This window comes from Penicillium digitatum, chromosome 1 (assembly GCF_016767815.1).
Source record: "Penicillium digitatum chromosome 1, complete sequence".
Lineage (NCBI taxonomy): Eukaryota > Fungi > Ascomycota > Eurotiomycetes > Eurotiales > Aspergillaceae > Penicillium > Penicillium digitatum.
In genome coordinates, this window is record NC_089384.1 from 4,157,930 (window position 1) to 4,183,615 (window position 25,686).

Below are 25,686 nucleotides of genomic sequence, written 5' to 3' on the forward strand. Positions count from 1 at the left end.
AAGCGAGGGGCCATCGAGGCCTCTGGACACATGCAAAGACTAAGAGTAAAGAAGCAGCATTTCACTATGATGGCCTAGCATTTAGGTAGCAGAAGTATGCTAGGGTAGCATCACATAGTAGAGTTGCTACGAAGTGCTGTAGGCCAAGGTGCCACAGCACCGTAAATCAGCACCGGAATCCTCGTAGTGCTACTGCCCTGGAGCACTTGTCAAAGACTAGCTCCATCTAGCCCCGTCTAGTGTCCGATAATAGCCAATAAATTGAACTTGATCCTTTTTGGAGGAGAAAGGACGAGGATTAGGAACAGTGAAAGATCTTGTGTCCCCACAACAAGGTATCTATTAATCCGAGCCGAACTCCTCGACGAATGCCACATTTAGTAGTTTCTTTCTGAAGCAGGCTGTGGTACAACACTTTTCAGACAACGTATCCCTTGCACAAACTTGCGTATTGAACCAGCACTTTTTGGAGGCTTCGTGATGATGTCTGAAAATGACCGTGTTTGGTGAAATTGAGAAAACATACATTTGCATGTAATTCAACCAGACATGTGCGTAGCTTCTAGATTCGTTCTTTTAATGCAATAGACCAAATGAAGACCGGGCTACCAAATATCATGCACAAGTTGACTTGGACTTGGACATAGATTATATATGAGCCTCTAAGTGGAATTGGGTCGGAATACATTTTTCATGAGAGTGGAGAAAGGGAAGGAAATCTGACTACATCTCCAAGACAGTAGAGGTACATGAACAAGGGTCAAGCGAAAACTCCGGTTTACCCCCGGATCCCTCGTGCTGATCGATGATTCCCACGCTGTGGAATAAAAGGTGCCAAAACAAACATGATTTTTAAAGAAAAGGGGTTCATAATACAAGGGTCAGACAGTTCACCTGCCTGACCATGGATGTGAGCAGATCATTTACTCGACGACACGGGTAATCAGACCAGTGGCGACGGTGCGGCCACCCTCACGGATGTTGAAACGCTGGCCGGGCTCGGCAGCAACAGGGTGGTGGGTCTTGAGGACCATCTCAACGTTGTCACCGGGTTGGACACGTCTAGTCATGTCGCCATCAGGGAAGCTGAGATCACCAGCCTCATCTAGAGCATAGTTAGCATCCCCTGTATCGATTTGATATCAGATCAGATCAGTGGAAATCGAACTTACCAGCAGTACGGATGTAGACCTGAGGGCGGTAGTTGGCACCGAAACCAGTCCGGCGACCACCCTCAGCCTCGGTCAAAACGTACATGGACACGAGGAACTTGTTGTTGGCCTTGGTAGTGTTAGGGGCAGCAACGACCATGCCGCGGCGGATGTCCTCACGGCGGACACCACGGAGCAGAAGACCGGAGTTATCACCGGCACGGGATTCGTCACAGGACTTCTTGAAGGTCTCAATATCGGTAACCTTGGTCTTGATAGGGTTGCCGGAGTCGGTGGCACCGACAATTTCAACCTCAGTATCCTTCTTCAGGAGACCACGCTCGACACGGCCAGAAACAACAGTACCACGACCAGGGATAGAGAAGACCTCCTCCACGGACATAAGGAAAGGCTTATCCATATCACGCTCGGGGGTGGGGATCCAGGTGTCGACAGCCTTCATGAGCTTGTCAATCTGCTCAGCACCAATGTCGGGGCGGCGATCCTCTAGGGCGCAGAGGGCAGAGCCGAAGATGATAGGAGTCTCCTCACCCTCGAACCCGTAAGAGGAGAGCAGCTCACGCATCTCGAGCTCAACGAGCTCCAGCATCTCAGGGTCCTCCACAGCATCGACCTTGTTGACGAACACAACAATCTTTTGAACACCAACCTGACGGGCAAGCAGCAAGTGCTCGCGGGTCTGGGGCCTATAGTGTGATTTGCGTCAGCGCACTCTTCAAACTAGTTTTCTGGACTGGGGGCCGTACATCTGACCATCGGAGGCAGCAACGACAACAATGGCACCATCCATGTTGGCAGCACCAGTAATCATGTTTTTAATGTAGTCGGCGTGACCGGGGCAGTCGACGTGGGCGTAGTGGCGGTCCTCGGTAGCGAACTCAATGTGGGCAGTCGAGATGGTAATACCACGCTTGCGCTCCTCAGGGGCCTTGTCAATGGAAGCATAGTCGAGGAAGTTGGCAAGACCCTTAGAGGCCTGGTTCTTGGTGATTGCCGCAGTCAGGGTGGTCTATGGGCGGACAGGTTAAGTTTTATGTTCAGATGGCGGAGATGTCGGAACAAGTCGCGATTAGCTTACCTTGCCGTGATCGACGTGACCAATTGTACCTGGGCAATAACATTTTAGAACGGAGATGGACTATGCGCCAACGACAGGATCTTACCAATGTTCACGTGGGGCTTGTTGCGCTCGAAAGCAGTGGCCAATCCACGGCCAGCCACCTTGTTGCTGAAGACATGGTGGATGGGGTTGACGGCAGTTGGACGCAGCAGGGAGGACCGGCCAGTGCGCACCAGGAGGTTCAAGGAACGGGAGATGGTCGACATCTTGGTTCGATCGAAACAAAAACGATGGAGCAAGAACAAAAAGGAAAGATTAAAGAGATGGAGTAAGGATGGGAGAGAAGGAGCCCAGATCAACACCAAATTTTCTAGTACGATGGCTTTCCGGGATGGATGGATCCCCAAGGCGGCTTAGTCATCACCCAATCACGGGCCTTGAATTGCGGGCAGAATAGAGGTTGAATGTGGTGCTAATGAAACACTTGATGATCTGTGTGGCAAGTGTGTCTTGATGCGGAAGTTTCCAACGGTCTTATCTCTCGGCGCAGGCCTACTTCCAATGTATCCATGGATGTACAGATGACACCAGGTATCGCGGTGTACGGATCCGAATTTCAACACTGTAACAGTCTTCATGTTGTACAGATCACTGCGATATAGTATACATTTCTCTCCACTAGATATTCTTCTGTGCGGTAATCCTGAGTTGCTTCCCCGGTTCTCCCTCCATAGCCTTGGTCTGAGTTCCACCGGCCTCCCTGATTGTGTCCAAAACGCTCTGCATGACCTGTTTGATCTCATCCACTGTAGGATTGCGCTTGCGCTTTTTGGTAGTTAATAGAATTTCCACCCTGCGACCTTTCTCCAAAAAAGTTGAGAGTTGTTTTAGGCGGTGCGACAAGTCATGGGCATCGATTGCCCAATTCAGCTCAATTTGTTTGAATATAACCTTGGACTCGCGAGCCGACTTTGCTTTGGCCTTCTCAAATGCTCGCACTTCTTTCTTGTTGTAGACCTTGCAAACCGGTGGGTTGTCAATGTCTCCTTCTTGCACCTGGAGAAGGAAGCATTCCGCGTGGTCAAAGCTTTCAAGGACATCCTCTAATCTGGTCGGAGGGTCGAGGTCACCTTCATCATTCACAACTTGGACAAATGACGCACGGATAGCTTCGTTTATCGGGGGCTTTTCGACAGGTGGTCGGTATGCTCGCAGCCTTAGGTAATAGGACTGTTGAAAATATCGAGTCTGGGGGGTATTCTGAGAATGCCTGAATGCAAGAATTCCAACTCTGGAGGTGCGAACAGGTGCGATGAAGATCTGGCGCAGGGCTTGGGCGGATGATACGAGACCTCGTGTGTGGTTCATATTGTCGGCTGGTAGTGGGAAATGTAGCAAGATTCAGAGAGGGGTGGCGAGCTTCTCAGTAAGAAGAAAGATTATGGGTTACAACGAAAAAAAAAACAACACAAAAGAGGGTCAGTTAAGCAGACAACTGGCCGGGGAAGTAAAATACGACCAAATGCAAACAGGACAAACATTAGAAAACCACCTGCCCACGGGCCCGGGGTGAAGCCCATTGTTAGATGCTTCCGGCGATGACGATGCCGCCTGTACCTATCAAAAAAGGTGGCCATACCGCACAGGTCATCCGGCATTTGGCGAGTAGTCTGAATCAAGTGGCCTAATTCAAGTCAAAGATTTGTCCCTCAGTTTAGGAGTCACATACTGGCAATAAGTGCATCAACTACTACTTATAGTACATGCTAATAACTGATGCAACATGTATTCTCTGTTCTTCGTAGGAAGGTGAACATATTCCATTGTTGTTCTGTTATATTCTCATGCGTTGCACTTGATTCTTCAGTTCTGCCTGTTTAGTCCAGTGCTTTTGTTAAATTGCAAACCACAAAATTGTACTATTGCTTGCTCCAACTTCCCTCGTAGAGGCCTTGAGATTTTGTATTTTTTATCACTCCTTAGGGAGAAAGCCCACAGTAAGCTTAGTGGAAGAATAAGATGCTTTGGTCTTATATCATTCCTACATAGTGTGCGTAAATCTTGGACCCCCGATGTACGATGTACGGAGCAGGTATGTTGTACATCTATGGATGCATGCATGCAACGCCACATCTGCGCCACAACCATGAAACCCTGAATCTCCTTTCTCTCCTGACAATTTCCCTCTTTGCATCCCATTCACTTTTTTTTCCCTCTAGATTGGCTTGGTGTTTTTGGAGGAAATTGGGGTCAATGGTTACTTAATTGTTTCATTCTTCCTCTTGACCCATACGATCGTTCAACCATTCTTTTCCAGCGACGAAACGCCACCTATCACTGCACCATCGTCATTCGCCAACTGCTCGAATGTCGACTGGAGTCGACAATCAAAAGCATAATAACAAATCTGACTACATAGATTCGGCCACCCGCCACCGCTCCACCTCCCGCAGCGACGGATCTGCCATCTCGCAGTCCATTGAGCTTCATCAACCCTCCGACAAAGAAGTCGTCAACATGGCGCAAACTCAGAGATCGCGTTACTTGAAGACGGGGGCAATCATTGCCTTCATTCTTATGGTCCTGGTGTGGCTCTCTCCGTCCCAGCCGAGCGCTTCAAAAATTACCGACGGTTAGTGTTCTCCTTGCGCGCACTGCCATTCGCAGATCTGATTTTTCGCAGAGCAACCCCCTTCGAACAGTGGTGAATCTACTTCAAGAGTGTGCACCAAGCCATTTGATTCGTCCAAGCCTCTTATTCAGTATGCTCTTATGATCGACGCCGGCAGTACTGGGTCCCGAATTCATGTATATCGATTCAACAACTGCGGCCCTACCCCAGAACTTGAGAACGAGGTGTTCGAACAAACGAAAAAGAAGGAGGGAGGCTCCGGTCTCAGCTCTTTCAGGGAGGATGCCGAAGGGGCAGCTCTGAGTCTGGATCCTCTTATGGATGTTGCTGTGAAGTCGGTTCCTGAGGAGTACAGGTCGTGCTCTCCCGTTGCGGTCAAGGCCACGGCCGGACTTCGTCTTCTAGGTCCTGAAATGAGCGACAAGATCTTGGAAGCTGTTAGACACCGCTTGGAGACTGCCTATCCCTTCCCCGTTGTCTCCAAGGAGAAAGGCGGCGTCCAGATCATGGATGGTTCGGACGAAGGTGTCTACGCCTGGATTACGACTAACTACCTGTTGGGCAAGATCGGTGGCCCAGACGAGACTCCCACGGCCGCCATCTTTGATCTGGGTGGTGGTTCTACTCAGATAGTCTTCCAGCCTACCTTCGAGCAAAGCAAGGCCGGTGGTATGCCGGAGCACCTCGCCGCCGGTGACCACAAATATGACCTTAAGTTTGGCGGCCGCCAATTTGAGCTGTACCAGCACTCTCATCTAGGATACGGTCTCATGTCTGCCCGTGAGGCCATGAACACGGTGGTCGTGGAGGCGATGCTGGCTCAGAGCCCCAAGGACCTTTCTTGGGTTGAGCAGCCCATCTCCAACCCCTGTATTGGTCCTGGGATGCAGAAGGACGTTACACTCAAATTCCCCGCTGACCATCCCTTGGGGCCTAAAGTCACTGTGACCATGGTCGGCCCGAAGGACAAGTCTATGGCCCCCCAGTGCCGTGCTATCGCTGAGAAGATCCTGAATAAGGGCGGCGACTGTAAACTTGCACCTTGCTCCTTCAATGGCGTGCACCAACCCTCTCTCGCGAAGACTTTCTCTCGAGAGGACGTGTACATCTTCTCTTATTTCTTCGACCGCACAGCTCCTCTTGGCATGCCCGAATCTTTCACTCTGAACGAACTTAACCAGCTGACCTCCACTGTTTGTGCTGGCGAGAGCGAATGGAAGGGCTTTGAGAGTATTAAGTTCGAAAATGAGGATAGTGCGCTCGTGCAGCTTCGGGATCGTCCGGATTGGTGCATGGACCTCAGCTTCATGATGGGTCTGCTGCACACTGGCTACGAAATGCCCTTGTCCCGCGAGGTCAAAATCGCCAAGAGGATTAAGAACAATGAGCTGGGTTGGTGTCTTGGTGCGAGGTTAGTTCACTCCCTCCCATCCTTTTTAATCAACATACTGACCTACTACAGCTTGCCTCTTCTGAGCCAGGAATCTGGCTGGACTTGCCGCATCAAGGAAGTGGTCTAGAAAATGAGACAGTGAAACGCAAATTACCACTTTTTAATAACGTTATTTTTTGATCATAGGTAGTGCATGGTGGGTTCATGCATATATAGAGATCCGCGATAGCTCGTGTCTCTTGTTTTGCTTTTCTTTCTTCTTCCATATCCATTATCTAGACTTGATTTCTCATGAGTTTTATGCCTAGAAAATGAATCTAAGAGTGCATTTGTGCATGCAATTGATTTGGAGCCACTCCTGTAAAGAAAAAAAAGAGAAACATTGAACGCTAAATGATAAATGATAATCCGGAGCCCACGATGTGTAAATGTCAAGCCAGTAAATCACCATGATTGAATCAAGGACATACATCTCAACAGAAAATTTCATGAATGATGAAACTCACAACAGAATCGAACAAGTGCCCACTAAGCCATCTCCTCGATAGACGGCTTATCCATATTCGCCTTTTTGCTTTTACCTCCCATAAGCTTCCCAATAATATCCGAGTTATTCACCTCCTGGGGGGTCTTCCCAGCCCCAGTGACATCACAAGACTCCTCATCGTCAGTTTCCTCGTCACTTGCGGAATCGCCATCGCGCCTTTCTTCCAAGACCCCAAGACCAAGATTCTAAGGTCTGTTAGCAAACCGCATCACAATCATCAAGCGCCATCGATAAGCCTTACCATCTCAATATACTGCTCTCCGGTCTCGTCCGCATTGTCGAGAACCAGATCTTCAGCCTCCCCAGCTTCTATCTGCCTCTGCAAGTCCTCATTTGCATTCTTCATCTTTGGCAAGAAAGCGTTGAGCCGCGACAAAAGTTCCGAATCGCCTTTCATGCGATGTATACGCGGTTTCGGGCGGCCGGCGATGTGAGGTAGTGAGGAGCATGGATCAGAGGCATGTGCTTCAGTGGCTGACTCTCCAGTGCCATTAATTTCCCGATTGGAGTGTTGTTCGTCTTCCTTTTCACTCTCGCTATCATCCTCTGAAGATGAGCCCGAGGAGGAGGTTGGGTCAGAGTCGAATGATTGAGCAGAGTTGGCGCGCTCTCGACGGGGCGCGGTGCGGTCTGTTAGGTTCAAGGTTTGTGCAGAAGTACCGCGTGCAGCAGCCTCGGATCTAATCGTTGCTTTTGGCATAATTGGTGTGTTTGGAGGTATGCAGCTTGCTGGAAGTCGCAGAGATTTCTCGGAGATTGTGCTGCGATGGTATGGGGATCAAGGGTTGGATGGCGCGCTGACAGGATTTTTCGAGATGTTCGATATGGCTAAATTTGAGCTCAGCGTCCGATGGCCTGCGAGGGTTTCCTGCGACTTGGAAGAGTGGAAGTTGGTGTGCCTAGATAGAAGTGGGCATTTTCAACTTTTTTGAGTGGAGAATTGATAACGGATAAGCTTATCTGCTATCGATGAACCCGCATCGAGATGTTTTCCATTGAAGTAGAGGTCATAGGTAGGATATCCAGGTGGTTATAGTCTCTCTAATCATACATGATGTTATTACAGCGTAGTTCAAAGACAAAGACTAGTCCGGTAGAGAAAGCCTCCCTATCCTCGGCTCCGGTTCCTTCTTCGACTGCGACTTCGTCGTCGACTTAGGCTCCTTCGTCGGCTAGGACTCCTTCGGCGACTAGGGATTCGTCGACGAGGTCGGCGATCATCTGCGTCCTTCTCCTTTTCTTTCTCCTTCTCCTTTTCTTTCTCCTTCTCCTTTTCTTTCTCCTTCTCCTTTTCTCTCTCTACGCTAGCCTCGAGATCCCCTTCTTTTGCTTGAGTCGGATCTTTATCTCGTTCAGATGTAGGTTTGTAACGGTCAATGTCGGCTAACCGGGGTCGCTGTTCCCGCTCTCGCTCTGGAGATCGGACCCGGCGACGAGGTGACTTACTCCGGTTGCTGGTGGAGGGCACGTAGCGGTCAATGTCTAGAGTAGGAGAAGGCGAGCGACGCCGAGACCGAGATCTCCGTCGAGTAGATCGAGAACGTGACCGAGGGCGGTCACGAGCACGAGGGCGCGAGCGTGAACGGCTGCGAGAACGTCGGCGTACGGGTGAGCGAGAGGGCCGGTTGCGCCGAGGGCGATAATTATCGTGATCTCGGTCTCGGTTGCGGCTGCGGTCTCGGTCACGGTCTTTGGACCGCGATCGATCCCGTATCCTATCTCTGTCCCGGCCAATACTGCGGTCCCGGTCACGCCGGCCGGTGGATCGGCTGCGGCTGCGGCGGTTTGGCCTGTAGCTTCCACCGCCTCGGTCATCCCGGAAGTCGCGGTAGCCGCGGCGCGCATCGATATCACGATCTCGAGACCTCGCAGAAGCATCCCGGGACCGTTCGCGACGACGATCTGTGTCGTAACGGGATGTGCGCCGCCGGCGCGAGCGACTACGGCTTCTATCCCGAGTCAAATGTCGGGACCGATCACCCCGGTCTGCAAAAGAACCACGCCTCGCGTCAGCATCTCGGGATAGGCTGGCCGCTCTGGTAGATGTATTAGAAAATCTGGAATCGTTGGCGCCCTTGGTCGGCCCTAATGTTGATACTGGCGGTCTCAGTCCATTTTCAATAGCCTCGGCCTCTTCAAAGTCAAACTCGGGCTTCTGTCGAGCCTTGGCTGCAAGTTCTTCGCCTTCTCTCAAGAGCATCTGCAAAGCAGCCTCCTCAAGTGACTTCTCATCCACAAGGGGCGCTAACACAGGAGTGGGAGCATTGGATGTAGATGACTTGTCGTGTTTTGAATCCCGGGGCCAAGGAGATAAGCCACGGTCAGAGCGATAGGCCGGAGAGCGATCACGGAAACGGTCTCTATCTCGAGTTCGACTACGGTCGCGGTCGCGGTCCCAGCCTCGATATCGGTCCCTATCTTCTCGCCTTCGTCGCTCATATCTTTCATCTCGCTCTCGTTCTCGCTGCTCGTCGAGGATTCGTTGTTCTTCGCGTTGGCGTTCACGATCAGCTCGCCTCTGTTCATCGATTTCCTTTCTCCGGGCCCGGTCTTCCTCATCTTTCTGACGTTCAAGTTCCCGCTTCTTTTTGCGTTCTTCATCCCTGACACGTTTTTCCTCTTCCTCGATCTCCTTCAGTTTGCGCTCTTCTTCGCGCCAAATCTTTTCCCGCTGCTCCCGCTGGGCTCTGACGTGTGCTTCGTAGTCTGCATCGGTTTTGTTCCCTAGCTCGAGTTCACGGGCGGCTACTTCCTCTCCGACGTCCTGGCATCGGATCTCGCGGACAGATTCGAGGATAAAATCAAGATGTTTGGATGCTAGTTGGTCGATGGAGTCCTCCACGCTCTTATACACATCACCACGATCCACCGCACCCTCAATGAGTGTCGCTGCTTTTCCTCTCTCGCGTGACAGCAGTGCCGGCTCGCGATCGATCTCTGACTCTGCAAGTGCGACCAACTTGTTGGTGAAATCAGTTCGAAGTTCCTGTTCGGATTGAATTAGTAGGGTATAGAAATTAGTAAAAAGTCTCCCATACCCCGTCGTTGAATTCAGCCCATATTTGTTTGCGAACACTATCAAAGCCACCCTTCTTCTTGAATGAATGTAGGAGTTTGTCAATGACTGCATGTTGCGCGGCAGACAAGGGAAGGTCATCGGTCTTGAACTTCTTGCGCTTTACGCTTTCAATATCGACAGGTTGTTTAGCCATAGGACTGACATCCTCACACCTCTTGGAAATTTCCATTGCCTCGTTAGAAGCCATAGTTACAAGACTGGCCTGGACAAGAGGGAGATTCGAAGTCGCGCGAGCGATAAGCGACAACAGCTACAATCGGAAGAACTGTTGTTCCGTGATTGGGAACTGCGGCCCGCTGATTTGCTTCAACCTCGTCTCTCCTGTACTATTGTGACGGCAACATCCAATTCCGCCTCCATTTACCCCTGCCGCCGTGGTGTTAAATTAACCAATTCATCCATTTGCAGTCTTGATCCCTTTTCTCGGATTCTCCTCCGCATTTGATCTACAGCCACAACCCTGCGCCCGACCGCGATCATGGTTCACAAAGTACTCTTCTGGAGCGGTTTCGGTACGTGACATATCCTTCCATCTCTCTTTCTTAATTACAAAAGCCTGTTTCTCTTTCCCCTTCTTTTAGATGGGTATTGGAACTAACCGCGTTGATCCCACAGGCATTGCCGTCCGCCTCTGGCAACTCGGCATCGAGATGCGTCCGATCCTCGCCAAGGAGTCCCTCTGGGTCTACCCTCTTTTCGCCGGTGTTGGTGGAAGCTTTGGCTACTGGCTCCAGGGTGTTGAGAGCAGACAATTGAAGATGCTTGCACAGCGCCGCGAGGCCATCCTTGAGAAGCGTCGGCGGCGGGATGAGAAGCCCGAGGGTGGTGTCCTGGCTGCTGCATCATAAAGCAAAGAGCTGTTATGATTGAGATGGTCGTTGTGTGTATGCGTTTTTTTTATTTGTACCAAAATTCAACCGGTTTGATATCAGCATTCGGTTCTTCGCATCTAGTGGACAATCCTTGCCACGGATGTAATGGCATTTCTTACATTGTTGTTCTGTTCCCCAAAAATCTGGATAAGAATAGGTTTCAATTTGCCCGTCTGCCTTATTTTTATTCCACGGGGTACCAATCCCGAAGTAGAATATTTCCAGGGTTGACACGACCCATCCATTCTGTCTAAGGCGTCATGAGTCAGCAAGGAGTGGGTGCCCGACGGGCAGTCTCCCCGGGTCGAGTACATCATCAACTCTGCTTCGTAGACACCTACTTAGACTGCGCTCGTCATTCATTTGTTTTTTTCTGTTTGCTACCTCTGTAACATAGCCGAGCTCCCCGGTCCTTCTTGGATCTATTGTTTCTCTTTATCGCGATGCTTAGTGTCTGTCTTTGAGGAAGAGTCCGATGCCGAGACTGTGGCATAGATGGATAACCGCGGCTCCTTTTTCTTCTTCCTGCTGGTGATTTACCTTCTCCTCAGTTCTCAGTCTCGACCAGCATTGATCGATGAAGATCGGGCACGACAACATGAGCTTAACCATGAGCGACAGGTCCTTCGGGTGTTGAATGGGTCAAAATATGGTGACTTCGATCCACCTGCCAATCGATGGCTTCCTTTTTCGGGCTTAAGGGGAAATGACAGCTATGCTTGGGACCTTTTGCCCCAAGTCAAAGGGCTGGCTTGCCACCAGTTACAATCAGCAGTTTCAATTGCCGGATTAGAACCCCCGGATGGTCTTGTAGACCCTACCGTCTCGCCCACGTTGAACTTGACCAAGTTCCTGCTTCCAGTATATCGAAATTCAACCGGAAAGCTTCGGGGGGACTGGGTTCGGAGAACTGAAGGTGCTGATCGCCGTGAACCCCTGAACACGACAGCCATCGCTGAAGAACACGAATACTTCACGCATGAATTCAGCCATAATATCACTGGCAATGGGGGCACCTTTTACTTCGATCTTGAAGAGGGAGGTGGCGAAGAGATTCAGCTGGGCGACGGAATTTTAAGAGAGATGCGAGCCAGTTTGACGGTCGAGAGTGAAGACTTCTGGGGAAGTACCTGGTACATCTCGTTGTTTGGTGTACACTTCCCAGACACTGGAAGTATCGTTTTGACTACTTCTAGTGAGAAGTTTGATGGCGTCTTCTTGTTGCCGCATTTCATGTTATCTTCCGACACATACGAACTGTCCCATGAGCTTCTGCTCAAGTCACTGTCGGACACTATCTCGGAGAAGCAAAACCGACCCCCAACACTGTTCCCCTGGTCATCTCTAGCAGGAACGGAGCAGATGGAGTTCTCTGCGCCTAAATGTGAACATATCATCTTTTTGCAGCAGCATCCAGTCATGCTCGGGGATGCCACTGCTGACCGATTGTTATTGGAACGTATGGAGCAAGAGCTCAGATATCCAATGGGAGCGCCAATTCCAGAGCCTCCTCTTATGGTCATGTCTGCCGTTGTCTTCTCCCCAGACTGCGGGTACATACTTCATACTAAAGGAGCCCCCGAGTTCCCTCCTTCTGAATCGCTCTATGTGACTGGCCCCAAGCATGAAGAGTACAGTAAATATGCAGCTCGTCTTATCTTCGTGGTTTCTGGTGTTTTTGTTGCACAGATCACTCTGCTTCTTCGACAAATCAAAGAGGCTTCGACTCCTTCTACCCGGAGTCGGATTAGCTTCTATACCATCGCATTGATGGCGCTCGGCGATGCATTTGTTTTGACTTTCATTGTTTTGGAACTATATGCCGCAGTATCATTCTTGGTTCTGGCCACTGCATCATTTTTGGCGTTCTTGTCAGTAAGTTATATTGGAATGAAGTTCATGATGGAGATATGGGCAGTGCAGGAGCCAGAAAGAAGAGAGCAAGATCGTCCGCCCAATCCATCAGTTTCAACTACTCGCCCTGATACTTTGCCTTTGCCTGCCACTGCTCTGGCGGTGCGAGACTCGGGCGCCACCGCAATCATCTTGTCGCCTGACCAAGATCCCCCCGAGAATGAGATGGATTCACCGCCACCAGCCACCCGAACCGCTCCCCCAACCCCTAGGCAAATTCGCAGCGATGTAGGAACAATGTACGCGCGGTTCTATCTTGCGCTGTTTAGCATGCTCATTCTGTCAATCTGGGCTTTCCTCCTGCCGAGACGCCTCGGCTCGATCTACACCCGTTTCTTGGCAGCAGTCTATCTCTCCTTCTGGGTTCCACAGATCTACCGCAACGTGATGAGAAATTGCCGGAAGGCCCTTCGATGGGACTTTGTTGCCGGCCAAAGTGTTCTCCGGCTCTTCCCGTTCCTGTACTTCCTCACTGCACGGGGAAACGTCTTGTTCATCCGCCCCGACTACACAAGCGCATTCATCATGACCGGCTGGGTGTGGATCCAAGCTTGGATCTTGGTCAGCCAGGACGTTCTCGGGCCACGTTTCTTTGTGCCTCAGGGCTGGGCGCCGCATGCATACGATTACCATCCCATGCTGCGCGATTTATCCGGAGTGGACGACGATCTGGAAGGTGGTGGCGTTCTGTCCATCGCATCGCTGCGGGGCGATGAGCGAGATCTGGTCAGTGACTCCAAGGATGACGGTAAGCAGAGGAAAGACCGCAAGAAAGCCATCTTCGACTGTGCTATTTGCATGCAGGATATCGAGGTTCCTGTTCTTCCCGCACCTTCTTCGTCGGGTGGAAGCAGCGTTACCGATGGAGCCTCAAGCATCTTAAGTCGCCGGCTGTATATGGTCACTCCTTGTCGTCATATCTTCCACACTGCCTGTCTGGAAAGCTGGATGAGACTTCGCCTCCAGTGTCCGATCTGTCGTGAATCCATACCTCCTGTATAGCTTCTGCTGTAATTTTTCAGGCATGATTTCATCACCTGTGCACAGACCTGCTGCATCCCACTGTAAGGACTTGCACTAAACTCACATCCACCTGAATATATGGACCATGATCCCTCAACAAGGAAATGAATCAACACTTTATTCGCATATACAGAAAACTTTTTGAACAGAATGTCGATCCACACTTTCGTTGAAGGAAATCAGTCACCATTGAGCATGCACGACAATAAGACATCACACTTAAAAAAAGCCACCACATCCAGCAAATACAGACACTTATAAACCATGAATCACGACCGGTCTTAACACTCGACAAATCTAAGCATCGATAGTCTCTTTGTAGGCAGCCTCATCGAGCAACGCATCAAGCTCAGTAGCATCAGCGACCTCAATCTCAGCAATCCAGCCCTCAACCTCGGGGCTCTCGTTGATAGTCTTAGCCTTATCCTCGAGAATGCTGTTAACCTTGATGACCTTGCCGGCGACAGGGGAGAGGACATCGGAGGCGGACTTGACGGACTCGACGGCGCCGACAGGCTCGCCGGCAATGATCTCGAGGTCTATTTCGGGAAGCTCTACATAGACGACATCACCTAATGAGTGAGCGGCGTATTCGGTGATACCGATCTTGGCTATAGAGAGTGTGTTAGCTACCTCGCTGCTTCACGTACCGTTCACTATGGAAGGCCATATGCAACTGGCACGTCGGTTCAATGGTTCAAAAGAAGGCGTATGGGACCAATTGGTCGGGGTGGTAGTGAACTAACCAGTCTTTCCGCCGTCGGCCAGCTCAATCCATTCGTGCGACTCTGTGTATTTTTTCAGCTGGGCTATAGTTGCGAATCAATGCGCCGTTAGTAAAACTGTGACATCATAAAGCTCCCAGAAGTAAGCTTGAAAATTTGTGATGCTTCAATGCCCGTCCAGATGTCTTGCGCATTGTGATGGACAACATTTAACAGTTTTGGGGGTTCGTGGTACTCACAGAGAGGGCTCTGAGAGAAGCTCCTGGTTCCCCGCGGGAAACGGGAAGCAGACGAGATCTGGCAGGTGGAGGCAAGAGGCTTCTGGGCAAGGACCCGGGAAGCAAAGGGGCGGATGGCGCGAGCTACGGAGGACATTTTGAGGTATAGAGGAAAGGAATTGGAAGTGTGGGAAGTGATAAGAGAAGAGGAGAGAGTTTAAGTAGAAAGGAAAGAAAGTGATGCCCTTCTCCGGCGGAGTCTCGTTGACGGCATTTCCCCGATAACGATATGCCAAGACTGCGATAAGCAACGCGCTAACCTCGTCGGATTTTGCTGGCCTCAAATGGTCATTGCTCTAATTCTGTCTCTAGTGCACGCCACCCCTCGATGCCATGTTGTACGAGTTGATAGCCATTGTATGTTTTTGGTTTATTTGGAACTGTCATATTGACTCCACAAGAAATGTCTGGATTTGCTAACCGCTCTGTGAACAGGTCCGCCCGGGTAGCCTCAACGAGGTGCGAGAGTACGTCTGAACCAACACCATCGCCGGGGTTTTCATCGTCCGAACCTATCGAATACTAAGATACCTAATTTCCTGCAGAATCGCCCGTAATGCTGGTACCCAAGTTATCCGCTCCGGTGGCGTTGTTCGTGGCTACACCAACTGGGGCGCCTTCCGCCTGCCCAGGGTCACCACGAAACATCAGGCCCGATACACCGAAGGTCACCACTTCATCATGCGCTTCGACTCTTCTGGTGCTGTTCAGTCATCTATCCGCCGTACGCTCGGTCTCGACCCGCGTATGATCAATTTCTCCGTGGTCAAGCTCGGCGACAAGCTTGAGGAGATCAAGGACATCGAGGGCAAGGTTGAGTGGAACAATGTTACCACTATCACCGAGCAGATCTAATTGAGACATTTGGTTTCTTAACGAAAGTTTGATTGATTGTTGATCAGATCTCGGAGCGTGGATTTGAATTTCAGCCCTTTTCTTTTTGTTCTTTGTATTTTTATGGCATGAGGGGTGGGAACTGTCACTCGAACCTTTCAGCACAAACGGCGCATATTGTACAAAATACCAGTTTGATCTACAAGTATATTTTGTGGATGTCACTACAATCTACGTGCCCTTCACTCCTCGGTCCTCCGGAAAAGATGACAATAGCGGGCATAGCAAATAAAACATCCGTCCGACAGAAAGGCCCAATGTATCTTTCCCTATTTGAAAATGGAGGTCGACATACCTCCCGGGGTGATTCTCTGAAAGCCACCATGGTTCGATTTCTATAACCTAGGGAGTGAAGTGCTCCAGCCAAAATGCATTTCCTTCGCCCGCTCAACCCCAAGAACGCTGAACGTCGATTAAGGAGCCTATACAGATATAGACAACCAATTTATTTAGAAGGTAGACAATTTTTTTGTTCAAACCTTCAACAATGAGAAGACTCCCTTCTATGTTGTAAGGTCGCATGCGTCAAAGAGACAAGCCGAGGCACCGACTGGACCCGTCTGTTAGTCCGGGGTACGTACTAACCTCCATACATTCCCCTATCAACTCTACCTCTCACAGTGCAATCCTGTAGGGCTCCCATGATATAGTAGGAGACTACAAAGCCTAGCTGATTAACTCTTCTCGCCTACCACAATCGGGGAGGATCACCATCGGATCCGCTGGTATTGTTGATAGGACAGGTACCATCGGCCTGTACAACAATCCAATCCACCTTTTCGAAACAAGCACCTGCCAGCTTGGGTTCTTGGGGTGGGGGAAGCCTAACTAAAAAGAATCCCTCACCTCTTTTACGCCATGTCTCCGCAACGCGGGGCCCCGGACAATTACAGCAAACTGACGTCCCCGCATTCCTTCATCGAGTTGATGTCGCTGCAGCGGCTCGAAGATGCCTTGATCTCATTTCCCGATTCCACCGAGTCAGAGAAGATTGAGCGGTTCCGCTCGTTAGCAAGACCTTTCAATCCTGGCCAGGGAACGCGCTCTTTCGGTGGACATGTCTACGCCCAATCAGCCTACGCAGCGTCCAAGACCGTCGGCCAGGGATTAGTGATTCACGTAGGTTTCCGTACATCAATTTCCCCCAAAGGTACTCAACCTGATGAAACGGCGGCAGGATACGACGGGCACATTCATCCTAGGAGGACGGCTCGACATGCCATTCGTGTACACAGTGCGACACATCCGCGATGGATTCATGTACAGCACACGAGCTGTCGACGCATGGCAAGCAGGCAGAATCTGCTTTTCGTGCATATGTTCCTTCAAGCGCGACGAGAGGCAGCGTCTCTTCCAACACTAGCCGATATCAGCACACACGCGCTTCGACTCAATCCTCTCGGTAAAACGGCCAGAAGACCAGCCTCTCAGTCCCAGCGTGGATGCAGAATGGTGGATTGAGGCTGTGCGGCAGGGAAAGTTCTCCGAGCACGAGTTTCCCGGTCTGGATGTGCGCAAGACCGACATGAAAGATTACAACCGCGCCGGGGATGTAAAGCAACATCCTGAGCGATATCGCCAGCTAACGCAATATCGGCTCAAAGGGTCGCCTGATGAGAATCCTGCTGCCAGTTTGGCGCAGATCCGGGAGAGGGAAGAAACTGGCCAATATGATAATTTGTATGCGTGTGCGCATATGTATTCCAGTGATAAGAACTCGCTTTTTCTGATTACACGGGCGCTGGGCATCGACCACTGGACTGAGATGGCGAGCCTTACGCTTACATTTATTCTGCATCAGCACGGAGAAGCTCTGCGGATGGTTGATTGGGAAATGATTGGTGACGGCGATGTTGCCGGGGTGAGTGAGTTTCCCATGAAGTGGTTCGTGCAGGAGGGGTGGACGCCTCGGGCTGCAGAGAATAGAGGGACGCATGAGAGTCATCTTTGGAGCCCCGATGGGACACTACTGGCGACTTCTTTGCAGGATAGTATGTTGCGCTTGAAGAACTTAGGGCTTCCAAATTTGTGACAGCTCCTTGTAGATAGATAGTCTATAGACTAGATAGTCATACAGATGGGACTATGACAGCGGGATCACTTGCTAGGATTAACTCCACAGAGGGTTGGTTCCTCTTCGTCACTTATGTTCAGATATTGAAATCGCAGTGGCGGCAATATATAGGCGTAACATTGTGCAGCCTGTTTCATGTCTTGACCATCAAGTGGTGTCAAGACACGGTCAGCCTGCCACTAAGCCCCCACGGAATCATTAAAATAGGTGCCTTGTAACGCTCACAAGAAGAAGGGTATTATGACATGGTGTGCGCTAGAAAAAAGAAAAGAAAGTCAAAGATCCTCCCCGGATATATTAGCATGCTTGAAGTACTTCATACCCATCCAAGCTACAACAACCCAAACCCAAGACATGACAGCCGTCAGAGTTATAAGTGCAGGATAATACCCGACAATCGGCAAAGTAGGATCGTCCTCCAACTCAGGCGGTGCATAGGGCGTCTCCCCAACATCCCAAGCCCAGCTCCAAACCTCGAAGCAGCTCCCAATACCTACAACAAAGACCAGCCACGTCACAATCAGTATAATCCAGCCCCACCACTCAGTCTCGGAGTAGTCCACGCCCACATCCGGACTGCTCTTCATCTCAACCGGGTGCGTGGCCAGGGGCGAGGACTTGTGTCGGTGGACGGGTAGGTATGCCGGTTCTGGCTGTGGTTGGAGTGAATAGAAAGAGTCTGAACTAGAGGACGGTGGGGAGAGGTGTAAATCGGTTGTGGAGCCGATTTTGGGGCTGGTGCCCGTGCCGGCCGCCGCGGAGTTTGGACTGGAGTGGAGGCGAGGGAAGGAGACGAGGTCCTCGTCGTCCGTGGCATGTTCTTGGAGATTATGCTGTGCGAGGCCCTGGCGTCGGCGGCTCATTGAACGTCGGATGGGGTTCTGGGTATTTGCCGCGCGAAACCAGGTCGGCTGTTGGGTAATGTGGCGGTCGTCATCGAAGGCCTTGCTTTCACGCAGTGAGTATCGCGTAGGTCCATTATCGGAAGTGGTTTGATCTTTTAGTTGTATAGCGGCTTGTAGATTGGCTGCTGGGAGTCGGCTGGGTTCTGCGCGCAGGGCTTCGAGGGCTTCCGCGGCTTTCGCAGTGGCTCGTTTGTCGCGCGATTCAAGCCGGGTGCCAAGCAATGCCGTTTTGCGGAGGGAGCCACGTCGGCGACGCGTTCGATTCTGTGCGAGAGCGGCAGATATTGCCCGGCTGCTGGTGGTGCCTCCCTTGCCTGTGTTCTGCGGCATGCCGGAGTGGAGGTCTTCGTCGCCATCGTGGTCCATGTCTGGATGTGATCGACCTAGGGAGGTATGTGCTGCCTGGCTCACGCGAAGGAAGGAAATTCTCGAGAGGAGGGAGCTAGAAAAGCTTCGATTGTGGCCACTGCTTGCGCTGCCTGATCGGGTGCGAGGAGATGGTTCGTGGACCGCCAAGTCCGCGTCATCGTCCATTGGTGCAAGTGGAACCTGGAGCTGGGAGCTCAGTCAGCCCTCTTCCATTGATAAAACTTGACGTCTTCGTTTTGTTTTTCGGCTGATGTTCAATGTGTTTGTCTTTACAAAGAGATGCATTACCTGCAGGGCCGTGAAGGAGTAAAATTGTAGCCTGCGACATCAGACATGAGCATGCGATGATGCGGTAAAAGATCTACATATCTAGACGTGCTTAGAATGGGGTCTTACTATACACGAGAATAAGAAACATAGGTGCACGGGCAAAGCAAACCACAGTATCGTTCTAAACGAATCAACATGGTCTGTGACTTAGTAGCGTTAGAGGCCAAACAGGACAAGGGAGCAAGCAGCGATGGCCTTGGACAACGTTCAGCACCTCTCGCGATGATCCGGGTCAATCGGAAGGCGTGGGGCCAATCTAAATGAAAGTACTCTCTCTTGTTGCAATGAACTCCTAATTTAAGCCTGGACTATCTTGTTGGGGTAAAGGTGGCCTACAAGAAGGGACAAGTTCCCACAGTTAGACAGCAGACCACTTGTGGCGTCTTTGACATCCACACGCACAAGAAACTAGCATCTGATATAGAAAGGCGGGCTTGATGAAATCTTAAAGACCTAGACTTTTACCATCTGTTTCATTTGGCCTTGAGATGATACTACAGACTTTTTCTTTTGCCATTTATCTTGTCTTCCCTCCATTCCCCATCCGTCCGCTCAGCTACAACTAGTAGGTCGAATAGCAGAACACCCCCAAAGCAAACATTTCTATGCATCCCTATTCAGAGTTATATCCATAGATAGCTGTGTCACGAGCAACACCCTAGCCCTAGCTTTCCAAGCCGAGTGCAAGGAAATATAGAAGTAGAAAAGGCGGGGAGCAGGTGCATTGTCTATTCCATCTGAAACACGCCATACATCTGATCATCACACTGCATACACATACATGCAGCGAGAAAAGGGGTGCAATTTACCAATCAACTAACGCTACAATGAATAATGACTGTCCATAAACGCCCCGTGGAGCATAACACAACATGTTCCGTTCCACCTGCCAGCCAATGAGCAGACAACGCCATGCAATCCGCCGTCTGTCTGTACAAAATACATGGTTTATAAAAAGAGTTGCAAAGAAAAGGTCATCGGCAATAAGTTTAAAGAAATGGAAAGGCAGAATGCGGCAAAAAATAGAAAAAATAAAAGGCAAATTGGTATCTGGGCTAGAACGCCAGCAAGGCAGAGACATACTTGAAAAAAAAGATCAATGGTGTCGCATGCTCCAAGGAAATTCATCACAACGTATACGCATATTCGCGGGAAAGTGCCCAGACCAATGCATCAACCGAGAAATCCAGGGTAACCCAGGAAAAGGACCCTTTAAGTGGAAAGGAGGAGCAAGCAAAGAAAGCAAGCCTAAGGAAAGACAGGGAAGCAAATCTGATACAACACATGTACTCGAATGATGAAACAGCTAGAGAAATGAAATGAACAAGATGGCCACTGTCCAAATACGCGGGTGAAGAGTAGGGAGGTCGCTTTTTATTTGGGGGCATGGCAGAGCCAAAAGTCCAAAGAACCCTTGTTAGCAAGGCACGCTTAAAGAAAAATGGAAGGAAAAAGAAGCAACGAGGAAAAAGCAAATACCGAATCAACGTGGTGGACTTGGGGGTATGGGGTGCGCAACACACAAATTCCGTTTCAGACAAAAGCAGCTTGCTCGCTTGAAAATCCACTCAATTTAAATAAAAGAAAGAAAATATCAACGGTGATGGGGAATTGTAGAAGGGTGCTATGGAAAGAAACACAGAAGGGACGTTGGGTAAACTTGGTTCTGTGAGCAAATGCCGATAGTGTCATTTGTGAGCAGACCGACTGGAGAGCGTCACAAATCGAGCTACACCTGGTAGCCTCCGTTGAAGTTGTTGGGCTGGTCCCAATTGCCGGATGGGGACATGGGCTGACCACGGCCGTAGCCCCCGGCATTACCTGCCTGAGCGTAGCCCTGGCCAGCCATAGCAGGCCCATTGAAATTGTTGGGTTGTTGATCCCAGCCTCGACCAGCAGGGGCAGGACCTATTCGACACGTCAATGAGTGCTGAGAGAGATAATGGATGCGGGGCTCACCTTGATTCATGGGGTTTGCGGGACCACCATATTGGGGGAAGAAACCGGCAGGGCTGTTGTTGAAGGGGACGGAGCTGCCCTGTTGAGGAGAGAAGTTGTCAAACTGGCCGGTAGGAGGACGATCCTTGCCCCACTGCGGCAGTCAGTAAACATGAGCAGGGAATCCCAGAATAGCAATAACTTACACTGCACTTCAGAGGACGGCCGTTGACGTTGTAGCCGTTCAGTTGGCAGATCGCGGAGGCCGCATTTTCATGCGAATCCATCTTCACAAATGCAAAGCCACGGTCGGCCTGGAGGCGAGTTTCAAGGACATAGCCAAAGTTCTGGAACAGTGGGACCAAGTCATTCTGGGTGGTGTAAGGGGTGAGGTTGCCTACGTAGCAAGTGGTCTGCCACTGGGGAGTCTGCTGGGCAACCATGTCGTAGCTCTGAATGCCGTGGGTTGGGAAGTGGTGGTGTCCGAAAGCAGTAGTAGGCGTCATACCCATAGCAACTAGGGCCTGCTGCTGGGAGATTGAAGGCTGGCCTTTCTGGTTGGCCCAGTTGCATCGGATAGCACGAGAGCCGAGCCATTCACCATCCATCGAGTTTAGGGCCTTGTCTGCTTCTGTGCGATCGCGGAAAGCAACGAACCCGTATCCACGGGAGCGGCCAGTCTTCATATCCCACATCACACGTGCTTCAGATACTGAACCAAAAGCAGAGAATGCTTGGGTTAGCACCTCGTCATTGACTTCATTGCTCAAATCGCCAACGAAGATATGGAAGTGGTTAGAAGTATCCTCCTTGCTGGTGCTGTTGGACTGGTATGCCCAGTTGACACGGATTTCCTGAGGTAGTTAGACACAGCTATCAAGTGCCACGAAAAACAGGAAACCTACCGATTGGTGGATTCGGCGACCATTCAGGGTTTGCATAGCCCTCTCGGCCGCACCTGGGTCATCGAACTCAACGAAACCGTAGTTATGGCCCTTGGTGGTGAATTGCCCCTGAACTCAAACAGTCAGCTACCACTTTTTCATCGAGGACAGAAACAAGGGGTAGTGATATCACAGATTATAGCACCAGAGACCGTCATCAGCAACCCAGGGGGAAGCTGATCTGCAGGGAGTGTTTGAGGAAAACTCACATTCTTGTCGGGGATGATCTTCACACTGACCACGTGGCCGGTGGTCTCAAAGATCTGCTTGAGGATGTCCTCAGTAACCCTCGGATCTAGCCCACCCACATACAGGGCTCTCTTGTTTGGTTCAGGAGCGGCTCTGCGGACATATCCACCAGCGCTTGTGGGAGACATCATAGCGACTCCGGACATGGGAGAGGTCATGGCGGTGGGAATCGGATTGGTATTCTGGGGAATTATCACCGGAGGCCGCGGGGGCGGGGGCATGTGGGACTGGTTGGCCTGGCCATTGCCCTGGGGAGCATCGTACTGTTGGGTTTGACCGACAGCGGGCTGAGGCGCGGGGGGAAGAGAAGAGGGAGTCGAGGCTTGAGCGTTTTCAGCCATTATGATTGCTTTTGAAAAGATACGGATGTATTCCAAAGACGATCAGAGGAAGCGAGTGATGAAGTTGGACGGGGTTAAATGTCAGACTGGGGGAACCCAGTGTTAGGTGATCTGTCAAATTCAGAATTTGAAACAATGCAGAGCGTTGCTGAAAGCCACAATCGCAAGTAAGACCGGGACAATATATGTGGTATAGGAGACCGCGGGGGGACCAGGATAGAGGAAGTCCAATAAGAAAGACCCCAAGATGGGGAAACAAAGAGGACCGGGTATAGACAGTGCTGGTAAAAGGGACACCGAAATCGAACCTGGGAGGAGGGTTTGTTTTTTTGGAGGGCTTTTTTGTTTTTTTTTGCCGATCACAAGCTCCGGTAGAATAGCTGAGAAGATGTTTCTATGGCCTGATAAAGCTGCGGTCGGAGATTGAAACGATACAAAGCGTGTTGGGGAGGTAGAAAGCCCAACAAAGAGAGGCTGAGAAAGCTCAAAGAAAACCAAAGCATGCAAGTCCCTTTACGGGGCGAAGCTAAAAAAAAAAACGAAAGAGAAAAGGAAAAAGGGAAAAGGGAAACGGAAAAAAGAGAAGAGGTGATAGAGAAAAAAAGAACTGGAGAACAGCAAAGTAAAGGGAGGAAGAGTTAACCGCCAGGGGTGGGGGGGGGAAGAGGATACTTTACCCCATAGGGTTTAGCGGCTCTCTTCTGCCTTAACAATAATCCCGAGTTCTCAACTTCTCTCTCTTCTTCAACTTAAGTTGCGTCGAGTTGGACTAAAGCGATTCATATCTCAATCCTGTCTTTCAATCATGGCCAGCTATTCAACTAGTTTTTCAAATCCTGACTCACTCACAGAGCTCTCAAGGATAATAGAGCGGACGGTAAGCGCTGGCTCTGAAACAACACTCTTGGCATAACCTCTGACAGCTTCTAGCTTGTTGATACTGGTCGTTTGTTTCGCAAATCTGGCTCCATGCCCTCGAGAGCTCACTTGCAGCGATCCTTACCTTTGTATCATGACAGTTTCCAAAATGCTCTGGATAATCTATCAGAGCAAATTGTGAGTGAATCAACAATCTCAAACCCATTTATATTTGCTTTTTTTTTCCTATTCTTTTTTCGCTTTTCGTTTCTGACCTTCTGCAGTTCATTGCAAAAGCCTTCTTGGAAAAGGATTACGAGGCTCTCAAGGCCACTAGTGCCGCTCCCCAGCCCATCAAAGATGTTGCAATGAGCGATGTGAAGCAACAGGTTGAACCTGACACTCAAACTCCCCCGATTGGGAAAGTCGAAGTGGTCACAGAGCTTGAATCCAGGCCTAAAACAGAAGAAGATCCATCTGCGAGCCAATCACTTCCGGCAGAGATCAAGCCCGACATCCAATTGGACGATGATGTAGTTGTCAAAAAAGAAGGCGACAATACTGCCCCCGATCAATCGTTCCCCGGACCCAATGAAGATCTTACTTTTGATTCAGTCCTCAATGAGACTGGTGGCACAAACGACTTTGGTCTTAGTTTAGACTTCAACGATGATGACATGGGCAATCAAGCTTTCCTATCCGGGTCAAATTTCACAGCCTCTGGCGCTACTGGTGGCGCGGACAGATTGAACACGACTCAACCTTTGGGAACTACTTCGGGTGTCCCTGCTGGGGGTGGTGCGTTTGACATGGAATTGCAGAAGACCGAGGGAGATGACGGCAATTTCCAACAGGGTAACTCCGGGGAGGATTTCATGGGGCCCGCTGAATCAAATTTCGACGATTTGTTCATGGACACTGATAATTTCGGAGAGAATGGCGGGGATTTCAATCAGCTGGAGGGGGATAGCTTGATGAATGTTAATGAGCTGGACGATAATTGGTTCAACTGAGCAAAATTCAAGGGGTTCACGCTAGCGGAATCTATCTAGTCTAGATAAGAGCAATGGCCAGTGTGGGGGGAAAAGGTATCCTAGGATCTGCATGTGTTCGCATTTGGCAATGGCGGTACTAAGCATAGATCTAATGGTACCCAAGTACATTTCCTGATTCTGTGACTGGGAGCGTAGATTATTGTATATTCGTGGTTCTTTTTTTATTCCTCAGATTCAAGGCTTGTCCTGATCTGGTAGGTGCTGTGGAACATCCTAAGAGAACAGCATTTACTAGCCGACAGCTCTGATCAAAGCCACTATTATAGTTCAACAAAGAATCCAAGTCTTTGGACCTTTAAGGATTAAGTTCCGACACGACACCAAGCCAAGTATGGATTAATGTCAAAGAAGATAGTTGAGCCACCTTTTATCCAGGCCCACAGCTCCTACGCAGCTTCCACCAAAAGCATGAACCCTTCCAGTGGTGACACCGAGCTTATTGTGCGACAGGGTCATAGCGTTAACACATTTGAATCTGAACTATGTTTCTCATCAATTCAGTAGGGGGGATAAGGTCCATTTTAGATTTATATAGTACGGAGCACTAGTAGCATCTGGCTTATAAGTCCGGTGACGTAGGTTAAGATCGGCGCAGCTCGTGGAGAAGCAAATCAGGGCAGGAAAGTCTAGATGGTGATCACCCCAGACAAAATGAAAGCACACATTAGGGTTTCCCAAAATAGATCTGCGGTGACATGCTGCCCGGAGAGTCTATGCAGAAGGTTGCCATGTGATGAGGTCACTGTCACAGCCCTGGAGGGAGATATGGCAATGACGTCATATCAACAGCATTCAGTATAATACTCCGATACGCCTAGGATTTACAGCACAGAGGTGATGGTGACGAACTAGAATTGATCACCCACTTTGTCAGGGTCTGTCTTCCGACCATTCACATCTCACCTTCGCGTAAACGTGCAGTGGACCTTGAAAACCATGCCCTATAACGAGCCACTATAGCCACATAGCCACGTATGGCGTGTGCAGGTCATGTGGAAGATGTATGAGAAGACGGCTAGGAATTCAAGGATTAG

General features: G+C 50.2%; 13 protein-coding genes across 13 annotated transcripts; 6 read left to right on the forward strand and 7 right to left on the reverse strand.

The window, feature by feature from the left end:
* Positions 1-923: 923 nt before the first annotated feature.
* On the reverse strand, positions 924-2,498 carry Pdw03_3763 (Elongation factor Tu; the record flags this gene model as incomplete). The annotated part of the gene is made up of 5 exons (XM_014676359.1): positions 924-1,105; positions 1,173-1,858; positions 1,919-2,181; positions 2,251-2,279; positions 2,336-2,498. 5 exons carry the CDS (start codon positions 2,496-2,498, stop codon positions 924-926), a joined length of 1,323 nt encoding a protein of 440 aa, XP_014531845.1.
* Positions 2,499-2,910: 412 nt separating this feature from the next.
* Positions 2,911-3,600, reverse strand: Pdw03_3764 (Translation initiation factor IF3, putative; the record flags this gene model as incomplete). Its single annotated transcript, XM_014676358.1, has 1 exon — positions 2,911-3,600. The coding sequence occupies one exon, from the start codon at positions 3,598-3,600 to the stop codon at positions 2,911-2,913; it is 690 nt and encodes a 229-aa protein (XP_014531844.1).
* A 999-nt stretch (positions 3,601-4,599) lies between these two features.
* On the forward strand, positions 4,600-6,384 carry Pdw03_3765 (putative guanosine-diphosphatase; the record flags this gene model as incomplete). The annotated part of the gene is made up of 3 exons (XM_014676357.1): positions 4,600-4,864; positions 4,916-6,275; positions 6,327-6,384. The coding sequence occupies 3 exons, from the start codon at positions 4,600-4,602 to the stop codon at positions 6,382-6,384; spliced, it is 1,683 nt and encodes a 560-aa protein (XP_014531843.1).
* A 401-nt stretch (positions 6,385-6,785) lies between these two features.
* Positions 6,786-7,504, reverse strand: Pdw03_3766 (uncharacterized protein; the record flags this gene model as incomplete). The annotated part of the gene is made up of 2 exons (XM_014676356.1): positions 6,786-6,989; positions 7,046-7,504. The coding sequence occupies 2 exons, from the start codon at positions 7,502-7,504 to the stop codon at positions 6,786-6,788; spliced, it is 663 nt and encodes a 220-aa protein (XP_014531842.1).
* A 782-nt stretch (positions 7,505-8,286) lies between these two features.
* On the reverse strand, positions 8,287-10,070 carry Pdw03_3767 (Arginine rich protein; the record flags this gene model as incomplete). The annotated part of the gene is made up of 3 exons (XM_014676355.1): positions 8,287-8,753; positions 8,803-9,790; positions 9,843-10,070. 3 exons carry the CDS (start codon positions 10,068-10,070, stop codon positions 8,287-8,289), a joined length of 1,683 nt encoding a protein of 560 aa, XP_014531841.1.
* Positions 10,071-10,361: 291 nt separating this feature from the next.
* Positions 10,362-10,731, forward strand: Pdw03_3768 (NADH-ubiquinone oxidoreductase subunit; the record flags this gene model as incomplete). Its single annotated transcript, XM_014676354.1, has 2 exons — positions 10,362-10,395; positions 10,499-10,731. The coding sequence occupies 2 exons, from the start codon at positions 10,362-10,364 to the stop codon at positions 10,729-10,731; spliced, it is 267 nt and encodes an 88-aa protein (XP_014531840.1).
* Positions 10,732-11,250: 519 nt separating this feature from the next.
* Positions 11,251-13,671, forward strand: Pdw03_3769 (putative RING finger protein; the record flags this gene model as incomplete). The annotated part of the gene is made up of 2 exons (XM_066100589.1): positions 11,251-11,286; positions 11,377-13,671. The coding sequence occupies 2 exons, from the start codon at positions 11,251-11,253 to the stop codon at positions 13,669-13,671; spliced, it is 2,331 nt and encodes a 776-aa protein (XP_065955989.1).
* Positions 13,672-13,989: 318 nt separating this feature from the next.
* Positions 13,990-14,792, reverse strand: Pdw03_3770 (Glycine cleavage system H protein; the record flags this gene model as incomplete). The annotated part of the gene is made up of 3 exons (XM_014676352.1): positions 13,990-14,303; positions 14,439-14,501; positions 14,657-14,792. 3 exons carry the CDS (start codon positions 14,790-14,792, stop codon positions 13,990-13,992), a joined length of 513 nt encoding a protein of 170 aa, XP_014531838.1.
* Positions 14,793-15,028: 236 nt separating this feature from the next.
* On the forward strand, positions 15,029-15,550 carry Pdw03_3771 (mitochondrial 37S ribosomal protein bS6m; the record flags this gene model as incomplete). Its single annotated transcript, XM_014676351.1, has 3 exons — positions 15,029-15,052; positions 15,131-15,162; positions 15,241-15,550. The coding sequence occupies 3 exons, from the start codon at positions 15,029-15,031 to the stop codon at positions 15,548-15,550; spliced, it is 366 nt and encodes a 121-aa protein (XP_014531837.1).
* An 897-nt stretch (positions 15,551-16,447) lies between these two features.
* On the forward strand, positions 16,448-17,621 carry Pdw03_3772 (Peroxisomal acyl-coenzyme a thioester hydrolase, putative; the record flags this gene model as incomplete). The annotated part of the gene is made up of 3 exons (XM_066100590.1): positions 16,448-16,708; positions 16,767-16,823; positions 16,953-17,621. 3 exons carry the CDS (start codon positions 16,448-16,450, stop codon positions 17,619-17,621), a joined length of 987 nt encoding a protein of 328 aa, XP_065955990.1.
* A 317-nt stretch (positions 17,622-17,938) lies between these two features.
* Pdw03_3773 (uncharacterized protein) lies at positions 17,939-19,102 on the reverse strand (the record flags this gene model as incomplete). The annotated part of the gene is made up of 1 exon (XM_014676349.1): positions 17,939-19,102. The coding sequence occupies one exon, from the start codon at positions 19,100-19,102 to the stop codon at positions 17,939-17,941; it is 1,164 nt and encodes a 387-aa protein (XP_014531835.1).
* Positions 19,103-20,996: 1,894 nt separating this feature from the next.
* On the reverse strand, positions 20,997-22,739 carry Pdw03_3774 (Nuclear and cytoplasmic polyadenylated RNA-binding protein pub1; the record flags this gene model as incomplete). The annotated part of the gene is made up of 5 exons (XM_014676348.1): positions 20,997-21,175; positions 21,227-21,359; positions 21,412-22,059; positions 22,111-22,218; positions 22,359-22,739. 5 exons carry the CDS (start codon positions 22,737-22,739, stop codon positions 20,997-20,999), a joined length of 1,449 nt encoding a protein of 482 aa, XP_014531834.1.
* Positions 22,740-23,544: 805 nt separating this feature from the next.
* On the forward strand, positions 23,545-24,610 carry Pdw03_3775 (Titin; the record flags this gene model as incomplete). The annotated part of the gene is made up of 3 exons (XM_014676347.1): positions 23,545-23,616; positions 23,670-23,795; positions 23,882-24,610. 3 exons carry the CDS (start codon positions 23,545-23,547, stop codon positions 24,608-24,610), a joined length of 927 nt encoding a protein of 308 aa, XP_014531833.1.
* Between the last annotated feature and the right edge of the window lie 1,076 nt (positions 24,611-25,686).